The 12,507-nt window shown below is 35.9% G+C and overlaps 2 protein-coding genes across 3 annotated transcripts in view; both read left to right on the forward strand.

The window, feature by feature from the left end:
- Positions 1-248: 248 nt before the first annotated feature.
- On the forward strand, positions 249-8,811 carry ino80e (INO80 complex subunit E). Of its 2 annotated transcripts, XM_073847053.1 has the most exons (8): positions 249-695; positions 778-848; positions 944-996; positions 1,081-1,153; positions 3,605-3,722; positions 3,993-4,091; positions 4,232-4,440; positions 8,720-8,811. In XM_073847053.1, exons 1-7 carry the CDS (start codon positions 615-617, stop codon positions 4,436-4,438), a joined length of 702 nt encoding a protein of 233 aa, XP_073703154.1. In that variant the 5' UTR covers positions 249-614; the 3' UTR covers positions 4,439-4,440; positions 8,720-8,811. The 2 variants fall into 2 exon arrangements, with proteins under 2 accessions (XP_073703154.1, XP_073703155.1); XM_073847054.1 differs by lacking the exon at positions 3,993-4,091.
- Positions 8,812-9,287: 476 nt separating this feature from the next.
- Positions 9,288-12,507, forward strand: part of vars1 (valyl-tRNA synthetase 1) — a 15,880-nt gene continuing 12,660 nt past the window's right edge. Inside the window, exon 1 of the mRNA XM_073847796.1 lies at positions 9,288-9,575. Coding sequence (XP_073703897.1) covers positions 9,288-9,575 — 288 coding nt within the window. The remainder of the gene's footprint in view (positions 9,576-12,507) is intronic.

Below are 12,507 nucleotides of genomic sequence, written 5' to 3' on the forward strand. Positions count from 1 at the left end.
GTATTTAATGCATTTGTAATTTGTATTGTTAATTGAACGGAACTTATTTTTCTTATTATTTTTATACTGTTGGGGATGTGCTCCAACAAAGGACATCGCAACTCAAGGATGTTCTCGCAATAGGCCTATGGTGAACTTTGAAATCAGTATTTGTTTAAAAATAAATTTTCTAGTGACAGATTGATTAATGACTTCAAAACCCATTTCCTGTACGTACTACGTTGAAAGCGGAAGTAAACAAAGAGCACGTCGCGGTCCAGCACTGTAACGTTACCTGACATGCGTGTTTATTGTCATTGTTAAATGTCCTGTAATTTTCTTTTGCATAGTATAGATTATTACATTACATTGTCATTATCTAATTTGTTAGTCTAAATTGTTTATTATACTCGACAAATACATAATTTGTTAATTCTTAAGCTTGCTGAATATGTAGCTTTAGCATGGCTAGCAGAGCAGCGGTAGTTTTCTAAAATCTATTTCAGTCTTTTAAATCTTTCTGGACAAGCATAAACATTAACATTTGTAGGACAACAGTGCAGTTTCGATCTCGAACATATATAAACTAGAAAACCATTTGAATACAACGGTATATCTTCGTTTAAGCATCAGAAATGAACGGGCAAGCTGAAGTAGAGGTGGATTATAAAAGAAAATACAAAAATCTCAAACGCAAATTAAAGTTTCTGGTATATGTGAGTATCTTTTTCGTCAATATAATTTTGTATTTATCATTTTAAATTGTTGTTAACCTTCTATCTTTATTTTCCTGTTCAGGAGCAAGAATGTTTTCAGGAGGAGTTGAGAAGAGCTCAGAGGAAACTATTAAAAGTTTCTAGAGACAAAAGGTAGAACCTGTAATTAGTCTTATTAGCAAAGTTATCAAATGCTTTACTCTTGTTTGACCCACATGCACAGAATTAAATGCTTTTGTTTGTGTCAGTTTTTTGTTGGACAGACTGTTGCAGTATGAAAGGGTGGATGAAGAGTCTTCTGGTAGGTTTCTAATGAAAATGCTTATCTGCAAACCTCTAGAAATCTTCAAGGGATTTTGTGTGCCAAGAGTGTTTTTGTTTTTAGACTCTGATGCAACAGTTTCCTCAGACAGCGATGGAGAAGGAGCCAGAGAGAGAGACAGGGAAGCAGGGAAGAAGTAAGTTTGCAGCAAGTGAACTTATCTTTTGAATTTTCTTTTCACCAAAGAATCCTAAAAATGTCATGGCTTTTACAAGAATACTAAGCTATTTTTAACATCGATAATAATAAGATGCTGTTTCTCGAGCACCAAATCAACATATTAGAATGATCTCTGAAGGATCATGTGACACTGAAGACTGAAGAGTAAATATGATGCAAATTCAGCTTTGCCATCACAGAATTGTTACATTTCAAAATATATTAAAATGGAAAACGTTTATTCTGAAATTGTAAATAATATATTTTACTGTATGCAGCATTGATGAGCATAAGAGGATAAAACATTTAAAAAAAAATCTTACTGACCTCAAACCTAGTATAGAGACCTTTAATGGATTGTTAAATAAACAATTTAATGCATGTTTGCCTGTTGAATTTTGGCATAGTAGGATTACATAAGACTGCATTGCATTTGGAGTGCAAACGCTAATCCATTGAGTTTAAAATGTTTTAATTTGCCAGTTACATGCTGGTTAAAAGCAATAACCATCCTATTGGAAAATATTTGTTAAAGCACAAAACTGTATGCACAAGACTTCATAGAACATAGTAACTTATAGGCAGTGACAGATAATGCACTTTTCAATAGCTTTGAATAAATTGCTTCAGAAAAAAAAAAGAAAATTGATGTGAGCTTGGGAAGCACACATCTTAGGTTAATTAAATAAACAAATTACATTTGAGACAGGTGTGGCAACTTTTCTGTTTTGCACTTTTCCATATTTTGTCAAGCTAATACAGTTGAGGTCATAAGTTTACATACACCTTGCAGACTCTGAAAAATATTCATTATTTTTACCAAAATAAGAGGGATCATACAAAATGCATGTTATTTTTTACTTAGCACTGACCTGAATAAGACATTTAACATGAAAGATGTTTACATATAGAAAAAATATTAGTTAAATTTATAAAAATGACCCTGTTAAAATTTTTACATACGCTTGATTCCCAATACTGTGGTGTTACCTGTTACTTGTTTGTCCTGAACAGTTAAACTGCCCACTGTTCTTCATTAAAATGTATTGTTTTTTAACTTTTAACTCTTTTTTTATGTATTTAAACCCTTTCCAACAATAACTGACTGATTTTGAGATCCATCTTTTTACACTGAGGACAACTAAGAGACTCATATGCTATAACTATTACAGAAGGTTCAAACATTCACTGATGTTCCAGAAGGAAAAACGTTGCCTTAAAAGCCGGGGGTGTAAAGTTTTGAACAGGTTGATTACATGTGGAATTTTGTTTAAATAACATTTTTTTCATTTAGTACTTTGGAAGCTACAGAAGATACTTACATTTTCCCCCAAAGACAAAATAAAAAAAACTGACCCTGATCTTCAAACTCAAAAAGTTTTCACCCCCAGGTCTTAATGCATTGTGTTTCCTTCTGAAGCATCAGTGAGTGTTTGAATCCTTCTGTAATAGTTGCATATGAGTTCCCCAGTTGTCCTCAGTGTGAAAAGATGGATCTCAGAATCATACAGTCATCATTGAAAAGGGTTCAAATACACAAAAATGCTGAAAAAACTAAAAAATTTGTGGAACCTGAAGAACTTTTTCTGAAGAACAGCGCATAGTTGTTCAGGACAAACAAGGGACTCATGAACAACTATCACTAAACAAAAAAGACAACTGTGGGTCATTCAAGTAACAACACAGTATTAAGAATCAAGTGTATGTAAACTTTTGAACAGGGACATTTTAATAGATTAAACTTTTATTTTCTCTTGTGGACTATATGTAAACGTCTTTTATGTGAAATATCTTATTCAGGTAAGTATTAAATAAAAAAAATAACATGCATTTTGTAGGATCCCTCCTATTTTGGTAAAATAATTAACATTTTGCAGATTCTGCAAGGTGTATGTAAACTTTCGACCTCAACTGTGTCGAGGCAAAAATCAAAGGACTCTCATCGCATAAGAGACAAATTCACTCAGGGTATTTTTAAAGGTTTATTTCTTGCAAAAAAGGTCAGAAAGTCATACAGAAACACAGGTTGCTGCAGAGTGTGAGGGTTTTCTCCACTTTTATATCTCGTCTCTAGCCTTTAAGGTTACATCTCCTAACAGCCTGTAATTTTCCACATATAGTAAGGAACAGAAAAACACGCTCTATTATAGCACTCTTCAACTCATACATGGACACTCAGACAGGCGCCTTCGGGTCCCCAGGTGTTCCTCTTATATTAGTTCAGGCCTACATAACCTTTTATGTTGTTCTGCCTTCACAGCGGTTCTACGTAAACAAGCACTACATGGTGCTTCATAAGCACACGAGAAAAGTAAAATATTTTTCTTCCACAACTGCATTTGCTTTGTTTACATCACTTTTGCTAATGCCATTTTTTTTATTTGTATAGCTCTGTGTCTTCTATAATTCTCTTGATTTGTCTTTTTAGAAGGAGGAGTCCTGGAGTTCCTCCTGTCCCTTCGTCCTCATCTCCTCATCTCTCACTCCTGTCCCGCTCTGGTGCGGTTCCTCTCCAGTCATCTGCTCCGGCACAATACCTCAACACTGTGAGTACATCCCACCTCCATGTGTGCTCCATACATTTCATACTATACATACTGCACTCATGTTTTTCAGTTACGCACATTGTTTTTGTCACCTGTTAATTTGTCATTTTATTCATTTTTTTCTCTCTTTTTGTCCTTGTATCACCTCACCTGGTTTATATGGACATCACACACATCAATCTGGGTACTCTGGGTATGTGTGTGTGTGTGGGAATGACTGTTACTCTTTGCTGGCCTTGTTTGTGTGTCTGTGTGATTCTGGGTGAGCAGTTACCCTTCCCTCCTGAGTATTTGGCTCCCTCTGCTGAGCGAGTGAAGAAAGAGAGAAAAACAAAACTGGCCAAACACAGGAAAGACGGTTCAGGGAAGGTGAGAGAGGGACAGAGTGGTTGGCTCTGGAAACACAGTGGCCTAGATTCATGTGGCCTTGTAATAATCTTAGTTACAGTAACACACTTCTCTTTTGCACTCTAATAACAAACATTTCTCTGCTGCTTCCTCTTATTCAGGTGGTTGGCCCACTCACGTCTAGTTACCCTGCAGGCAGTGGTGCAGCTGGCGGTGCGAGTGGGCCGTTCAGCTGGGTCCCACAACAGATGCTGAGTGAGGATGCAGCTGAGGAAGAGGGGGATAGTGAAGGAGACAGTGACCGAGGAGAGGAGGAAAGAGGAGAGGGCGACGAGGCAGAGCTTGTTATTGACATACCCAATGAGTGAAGGTAATAGTCAAATACAGGGCTCTGTTAGCATTTAGTAGGAGGTACAACTGCTGAAAATCCTTCTGTCCATTTAGTGGGCTTTTCATTATTGAGTATATATTTAATTAGATCCATTTTATAGGATTAGTTCACTTTCAGAATAAAAATTTAGGATTTTGAGGAAAACATTACAGAATTTTTCTCTATATATTGGACTTCAATGGTGGCCAATGGGTTGAAGGTGCAAATTGCAGTTTCAGTGCAGCTTTAAAAGGCTCTACACAATTGAAGAATAAGGGACTTATCTAGCAAAGTGATTGGTTATTTTCTCGAAGTCAAGCTAGTGCAAGACAAGCATTTGTGGTTAAAAAGTATACTTTTTTTTTTTTTTTTTTAGAAAATGACCAGTCGTTTTTAATTTCTTTTCGACTGAAGAAAGAAAGACATGAACATCTTGGATGACATGGGGGTGAATAAATTATTAGAAAATTTTTATTCTGGAAGTGAACTAATCCTTTCATATTCAGGCAATATCATGCTGAATCTAGTATTTGGTACAATAAGATCTTGCAACAAATTTAATGCAAAATACACATAAGTGGTTTTTCCAGGGCTCAACAATTCGAATAATAGGAAGCAAAATAATGTTATCTAGCTGGATAACAATTTTAGCTGATTTAATTTTTTTTTGTGAAATATAATTACAATATAAAATAGCTGTTTTCTACCCTGGGAATCCAGAGGTGATGTAGGCGGGCCAGAGGCGAGCTAAGCTGATGATGACAGCACTGCGACGTCCGAATCATATAGTAAACTTTGAAAGATCGCTGTCGCTACAGATGAACAAGTTGTTTGAAACGGCTTTGGCCGCTACAATGAACGAGTTAGACTTGGCTTTCCATATAAAAGAGGAACAGAAAACTCGAATCGTTCCTCTGCAAGAAGGACGTTTTTGCTGTTTTGCCGACTGGATACGGCAAGAGTTTAATCTATCAGTTCACGAGTTCACGCTTGCATATAATTAGCCGGAGAATAGTAGTGCATGTTTGGCGTGCTGTCCGGTGAAGGGCTCCGAGCTCGGGAGTGGCCCGAACCCAGAGTACGTTACCCCCCAATAGGAGTAGCGAGAACTCGGAGTGATGAGATGGGGTGGTGGAGGTTTACTGATAAACCATCGAGTGAATTGAGGTGAGTCAGCTGTATTTAAACCTATGGCGCTGATTGACTTGTGATGTTTACGCTAAGCATCTGACGCGCTTCTCCCGAACTTTGTTAATGAAACATCATTTAGCTCTGCTGGTAGCTAAGCGTGTATTGTTGTGATTGGTCGTGGCGTTATCCAATTGCGTGCAGTTAGAGTTTCAAATGCATGCTTGGTGCCGCCCCTCGAGTTAGGCAGTTTTCATTGCTCGATCCCAGACCCTTAATCTTAATAGATTAGGGTCTGGATTTTTCCAGGCTAGCTGTTTTCTATTTTCTAATTTAATATAATTTAAAATTATAATTTAGAATATAGAATTTTCAGCAGTCATTACTTCAGTTTTCAGTGTCACATGATCCTTCAGAAATCGTTCAAATATTCTGTTCTAGAAACTTTTTTTTTTTGGTAAAAATTTATTTTTGGCATTTTGCCTTTATTGTGATAGGACAGATCAGAAATAGTCTCGCGTAGCCAGACCTTCAGCCATCAGTCTGAAGGTCTGGCTCATAGACTGTAAAAAAAGATGTTCGAAAGATGTTCTGGCTCGTTTGGAGCCAGAGTCTGCGCAGTAGAGTCGTGAGGCGGAGCCGCGGTGTCAAAATCCCGCCCAAACTCCCGCAGACCCAATCGCACGATCACAATTATGACACCACACCCCGTTTTTATAGCATCAAATAACTACTTAAAAGCGAACTTATTAGAAAAACGAACACCTGAACATGAATCAGCATTATAGGACCCACCTCACATGATGGAAATCATCTTTGGAAAAAAATTATTTGAAGTGTAATTCGATTATTTAGTTTGGCTCACGTCCCATTAGATTACATGGAGAGGGCGGGGTTTATGACCTATACTGCAGCCAGCCACCGGGGGGCGATCAAACTTTTGGCTTCACTTTTCAGGACACCTATGGCACACTTGGTCTGGCTACGCGAGACTATTTCTGATCTGTGATCTGAATCCTTGGCAGCTTTCATTGGCCAAGGCCCTCCCATAAGGCTGTTTGACCGACACGTCAAACAACCAATCACAGTTAGTTTCGTTCAGCGTCACATTTCAGGGCGTGGGAATGCCCCCACAACAACAGACTGGCGTGCAACAAGTCATTCATTGAAATAACCAGCATTGAAAGTTAACAAAGAAGAGGGAGAACAAGCAGGAAGTCAGTAATTAGTTTGTGAACGTTGCAAAAGTGTATAACAATAATGGCGTCTGCATAAGCACCTTGTAGCAAAACACAGAGTAAATCAGTCTGCGCTTTGTTTCCCGACGGACCGAAAATAAACGCGACACTCGCATCTCCCGGAAATCCGATCAAATTCAACTAATCAGATGACGACTTCGACATTCCTGAAGACATTCGCCGACCTAGAAACATTTCTTATGATAATGTTGAAAACAGTTTTGCTGCTCAATATTTTTAGTGGAAACTGTAATACATTTTTTCAGAATTCAATGATAGAAAGTTTAATAGAAAGTTCAAATAAACTGCATTTATTTAAAATATAAATATTCTGCAACAATGTAAAAGTCATCACTTTTGATCATTGAATGTGTTCTTCACTTCATTCAGGTGATCAGCTCGTGATCCGGTGTTTTCCGAGCCTCAGAATGGCTCAGTTCACAGTGAATACAGTGAACTCGTTTATTGCGTGTGCTGTGAGTTTAGCTCACATTTGGGAATGCAGCAGCCACCAGTTATGCTTTATTTTCACAACAGATGCACAGCATTTCACTAGATTTGTAGTGAGACGTGTTTTTGTAAGCCAGTTTTAACTGAACTAGAGTTTTTCGTCAAAATAAAAGCTCTACTGCCGTTTCCGTCAAAATAAAAGTATGAATTGCTGACAGCTAGCGGTTTAAATGGGTAACTTTACTGCAGTCCAAATTCAAAATATCTCTTTCAGGTATAGAAATTAGGAAAGTAGTATTGCAATTTTCTTACTGTAGTGTAAAGCAAAAATAATATACCTATGAAATGTAATTTTTCATTTATTTTACACTGCAATTGTTTTACAATATATGGCTACTACTGTCATAGGAATAACAACATTATTAAATTGTTATTATTAGTATTATATTTCTAATTTGTTTGGCTTCTAAAACACCAGTGTGAATGTAATTTAGACTGAGACAGTATACTAAAAAGAGGATTGAGTCCCCTTTAAAGTTTAGCTACAAGTCCATTCACTGACTTTTCTCTGACTTAAGTTTTCTTAGTTAAGAACATTACATGGGTTGGAGCTCTTAATTTTGGACTCTCAAAGTGCATTAGATAGAAAAATTTAACTTTTTTTGTCTTTTTTTTGTGTCACAATAAATATTGTATCGAGATTTTGATATTGTTACATTCCTAATTACAATACTTTTCTATGTAAATTTATTTTTGGAGAGCAATACTTTAAAAGATAAAAGAAAACAATGAAAATGTAACATTTAATGAAAAATCTAAATATTTCTAGCAAAACTCATGCTAAGAATAATAATTATTTGATTTGTGGTGGGGCTGGTGAAAGTGTTGGCAGGACAACCAGAAACGTTATTGTTGAGCCCTGTTTTGTAAACCTGTTCTGCGAACCTTACATAAACATATTATTAGATCATTCAGACCCTTCCAGACAGGTAGGTACTCTATTCATCCTGTTTGGGAAATTGGAGACTGACCAAGTAATAAGTATTTTGTGATTTGTCATTAAGAAAATTAGATCTGTGTTATGTTGGCGTTCAGTTGTATAACAGATACGGTTACTAAAAAACCTCCTGACTCATCGTGGATACTGGATAGGCTTATTCTTTAAAGACTGCTGAGCTGCAGTGTTTTACCTGTAAGTGTGCCATAAATGTATAGCTGTGCGACAGCATTTAGACAATAAGAAGAGAGTGAGTGAGCAGAAGAAAGAGAGAAAAACACACTGAGATTGATAGAGCCACACCCATTTTACCCAGGAGCACATCAACACTAGTTCAGGCAAGTTGCAGTGGGATTACAAAACACACACATCTGAACATGAACTAGATTTGACAAACAGTTTTTTTAGTACAAGAATGATGTATCTCTAATGAATGCATTTAAAATCACTTTCTTTCTTCACACAGGTGCCGAAGAAACTGCAAGCAAAACATTTGTTTTTCAACATCATTTTTACTGCCCTCTCATTTTGTTTTTATTATTAAATATTTAAAATGTTCTTTCTCTGACTAGTTTTTAGCACCTGTTTTCATGCACCACCTCTAATTTGTGAAATCAAATATATGACTGGACATTTTCTTTGTTTGGTATGTAGGTGATGTCAGAATGTTCTTTTGGCCATAAAAATGACTTTAACAGTAAAAATGGGATGTTTTAGTGTTGATACCGGGGAATGCTGACACACAGGTAGTCATTAAGGTGTGTGAGAGGCGTGTGTACTGGTTTGTGTGCATTATAGCAATACTAAGAAGAGGTGTAGTCAGAAAGTGCGATTTAGAAAGGGAGGGATGGATGAAATAGAGTGAGAGAGAGAGTGAAAGGGGGAGGGATGAAGAAGGTGAGATTGTGCTCAGAATCATTCTGCATAGCCGAAGAGAGAGAGAGAGAGAGTGTAGCAGGATCTTGTTTTTGTGTAGCTGCTAGTTCAGCACTGTTAGCTGCAGTCTCTGCTTCGTTGTACTGAGGGTTTCGGCCATGCTGCCCAAACTCGCTGTGATCATCTCTGCAGTGCTGTTTAATGGTGTTGTAGTCCGGGCAAGTACACACACGGATCTCGATCCAGGGTTCCTCCAGTGTCAAGAGTGTTTTTTCAGGGGCACTCCTCCACACTCACTGGCTGAGCTGGGTTTGGAGCAGAGATGTCACCGACATCTGACCGGACGGCCTTTTGCATCGCTCTATAATGCCAACTGCCAAACCACCGTCTATACAGCCCTTCACCTCGGCTTGAATAATGGATGGGGCAGTGGAGAGCAGAGCATGGTGAGACAGTGTTTTTCTCTTCCTTAGTCACTCTCTTGGAGCTTGTGTTGACTTCAGAGGAAGATTTGAGCATGTATGTTTGCTTAAAATGCATCGTTGTGATGAAGTGTTGCCTGGTATTATCTTTCGTAATTATTGGACAGAGATTTTGTAATAAATGAGTGTAAGTATAGGTTATAGATGTCTGAATGTTTAACCACAGGGTCTTGCTAAACAACATTCATTACAGTTTCTGCTGACATGCAAATGTACAAGGCTGTCAAGTCAAGCGGAAAAGAAAGATCTTGACATTTCATAAATAATTTCTAGTAGGATAAATAGCATGATTCTTATTTTTGTCATTTCTATTGATTTATTCAAAAACACATTAAAAATGCAACTTGTACATTGACACTGACTGAAGTACACCAATGGTAAGCATGTTTTTGTACATTACAAGTTATTATTCATTTGTTTGATATCCCACCGCTTGAATTAATTGCACTTTTATTTTTTATATCTTTATTGGACAGTAAGATTGTTAATGTTTTCTTTAAGAAGTCTCTTTTGCTCACCAAGCCTGCATTTATTTGATCCAAAGTACAGCAAAAACAGTAAAACTTTGAAATATTTTTCTTTAAATATTTTTTAAAATGTAATTTATTCCTGTGATTAATCCAGTGTCACATGATCCTTCAGAAATCATTCTAATATTCTGATTTGCTGCTCAAAAAACATTAATTATTAATGTTAAAAACAGCTGAGTAGATTTTTTTTAACCTTTTTTTCATTAATGGAAAATTCAGATGACCAGCATTTATCTGATATCTTTTGTAACATTATGAATGTCTTAATCATCACTTTTGATCAATTTAAAGCATCCTTGCTAAATGAAAGTATTAATTTCTATAATTTACCCCCCCCCCCCAATATTATACTGACTCTATGCTTTTGAATGGTATAGTGTATAATTACACTGAATACTGGAGTAATGATGCTAAAAAAATTTGCTTTGATCACAGGAATAAATAAAATTTGTATATATAATCATATATTCAGATAGAAATCAGTTATTTTAAAAAGTAAAAAAAAAATTGTACTATAATAGTAAAAATCTTACTATTCAAAATCTTTTAACTGGTAGTGTATATACAGATTTACACTGAATGTCTAATAAAACTGTATTTTGTATTTAACAAAATTGCTTCATATTGAAATTTGCTAGTCATGGTTTGCAACCAACATGGAAACCAACAGGAAATCTACATTTTTAAGCACTTTAAGCTTTTTAATCACTTTACTGAAAGCTTGACGAAATTTAAAGCATTCTGACTGCATTGAATTAACAAGGCTATTCATGAAACTTGACTCAGAACAGGTTGTTTCGTTCAGTCACACCTCAAAACAAACAGCTCATTCCTCTCTGTCAACCACAAAACTCTTGGTTTTCAAATTCTTTGTGTAAAGAGGACATTCTGTCAGTATTTACTCATCCTCATGTCATTCCAAAACTGTACATATTTTTATCTGTGGAATAAAAAAAGAAGATATTTTAAATAAAGTCTCAATTTTTAAAAGGCATTAAAAAATATTTATATACTGTATATGGGTCAAAGACGTAAAAGGGTTTAAGCATGAAAACTACTGTAATACTGCTTTAAATCAGGGGTTTTCAAAGTCTAAGACAGTGGGCCTCCCTTTTAACACAACTTACCCATTGGCGCACCCCCCCCCCCAACACATATATAAACACACAGAAAAATGTCAGACTGTTATCTCACTTTTATCATTATTTGTGTTAACATGAAAAGTGCAATTATTCACAGAGTAGTAACAATTAAAACTTCACTTTGAGAGACTATTCTGAGAGGCCATATTAACTGAATCTGAACCATAACAATAAAATCTGAACTTTAACAAGAAAGGTTTTCAGACTTTATTAACCAAAAATGATAAAGTAGTTTGTTGGGCTGCACAGTTCAGACAAATGTTGTTTTTAATCAATATAAATCTGATTATTTTAATTACTAAACATTAAATTACTAAACATTAAAACTAAACAGTATTTACTGTTAATGATTATTTATTTGACAGACAACTGCAGCATGACCTGTTAACATGCAGGATGCCTAACTATAAATGTTCAGAAAGGTATAAGGATTTATTCCAAAATAAGTTATGATTAAAAATCTGACAAAAAAAAAAAAAAAATCATATGCATTCACTGAGGGAGTGAAAAAAAAAAACTCTACACTGGAGGAAAAAAACTTAGAGAAAAGTATTATTATTCCTATTTTTACCCAAAATAAGGTGTTAATATACATGTAATATAATATATGTAATATAATGTTTCATTCATACAAGAAATCACTAATATGGACAAAGGTATACACTTAACTCCAATAGAGACGTTTGTACGAAAAAAAGGGTTATCTCTGTTCTTCAAGCCATATCGGATATTTTTTATATGAATAAACTATAGATGCAATGCCATGCTAATTAATAGCCTTTATCAATTTATAAAATACTAGCCAATATAAATAATGATTTTGCCTTATTCTGTGATGCAAAACCACATTAGATCACAAAAGGAGGCTATTTCAAACACTCGACCTAAATAAATTTGGAGCAAAAACATGTTATTAAAATGTTCTCAATAGACAACGGGTTTGTAAACAGACTCAAAACAACGCAAAATCCATGCATGCGTTTTCACTGAGCTAAAATTTAAACGTAGCATGCAGAGCTGTCTGCACTATATAGCTCTTCGATTCTAAACATGTACCTTTCTGCACAGCGCCGTTTCAAGTCGAGCGCCCCTAAAAATCCAATTGACATTCTCTCGACCGCCGGATTCGTCTGTTGGACGGGCCGTCACTGGACATATAGCTGCATTGGCGGGCTTGCCAAACACAAGTGAATTCACAGCTACAGCCTTCTGGGTGGAAATGTT

The sequence above is a fragment of the Garra rufa genome, chromosome 9 (assembly GCF_049309525.1).
Source record: "Garra rufa chromosome 9, GarRuf1.0, whole genome shotgun sequence".
Taxonomy (NCBI): Eukaryota; Metazoa; Chordata; class Actinopteri; order Cypriniformes; family Cyprinidae; genus Garra; species Garra rufa.

Bases quoted from the DNA above. Each gene is read 5' to 3' on its own strand.
- ino80e (XM_073847053.1), top strand. From the start codon at position 615: ATGAACGGGCAAGCTGAAGTAGAGGTGGATTATAAAAGAAAATACAAA. The intron at 696-777 runs GTGAGTATCTTT...TTTCCTGTTCAG, and splicing joins AATTAAAGTTTCTGGTATAT to GAGCAAGAATGTTTTCAGGA. The intron at 997-1,080 runs GTAGGTTTCTAA...TTTTGTTTTTAG, and splicing joins GGTGGATGAAGAGTCTTCTG to ACTCTGATGCAACAGTTTCC.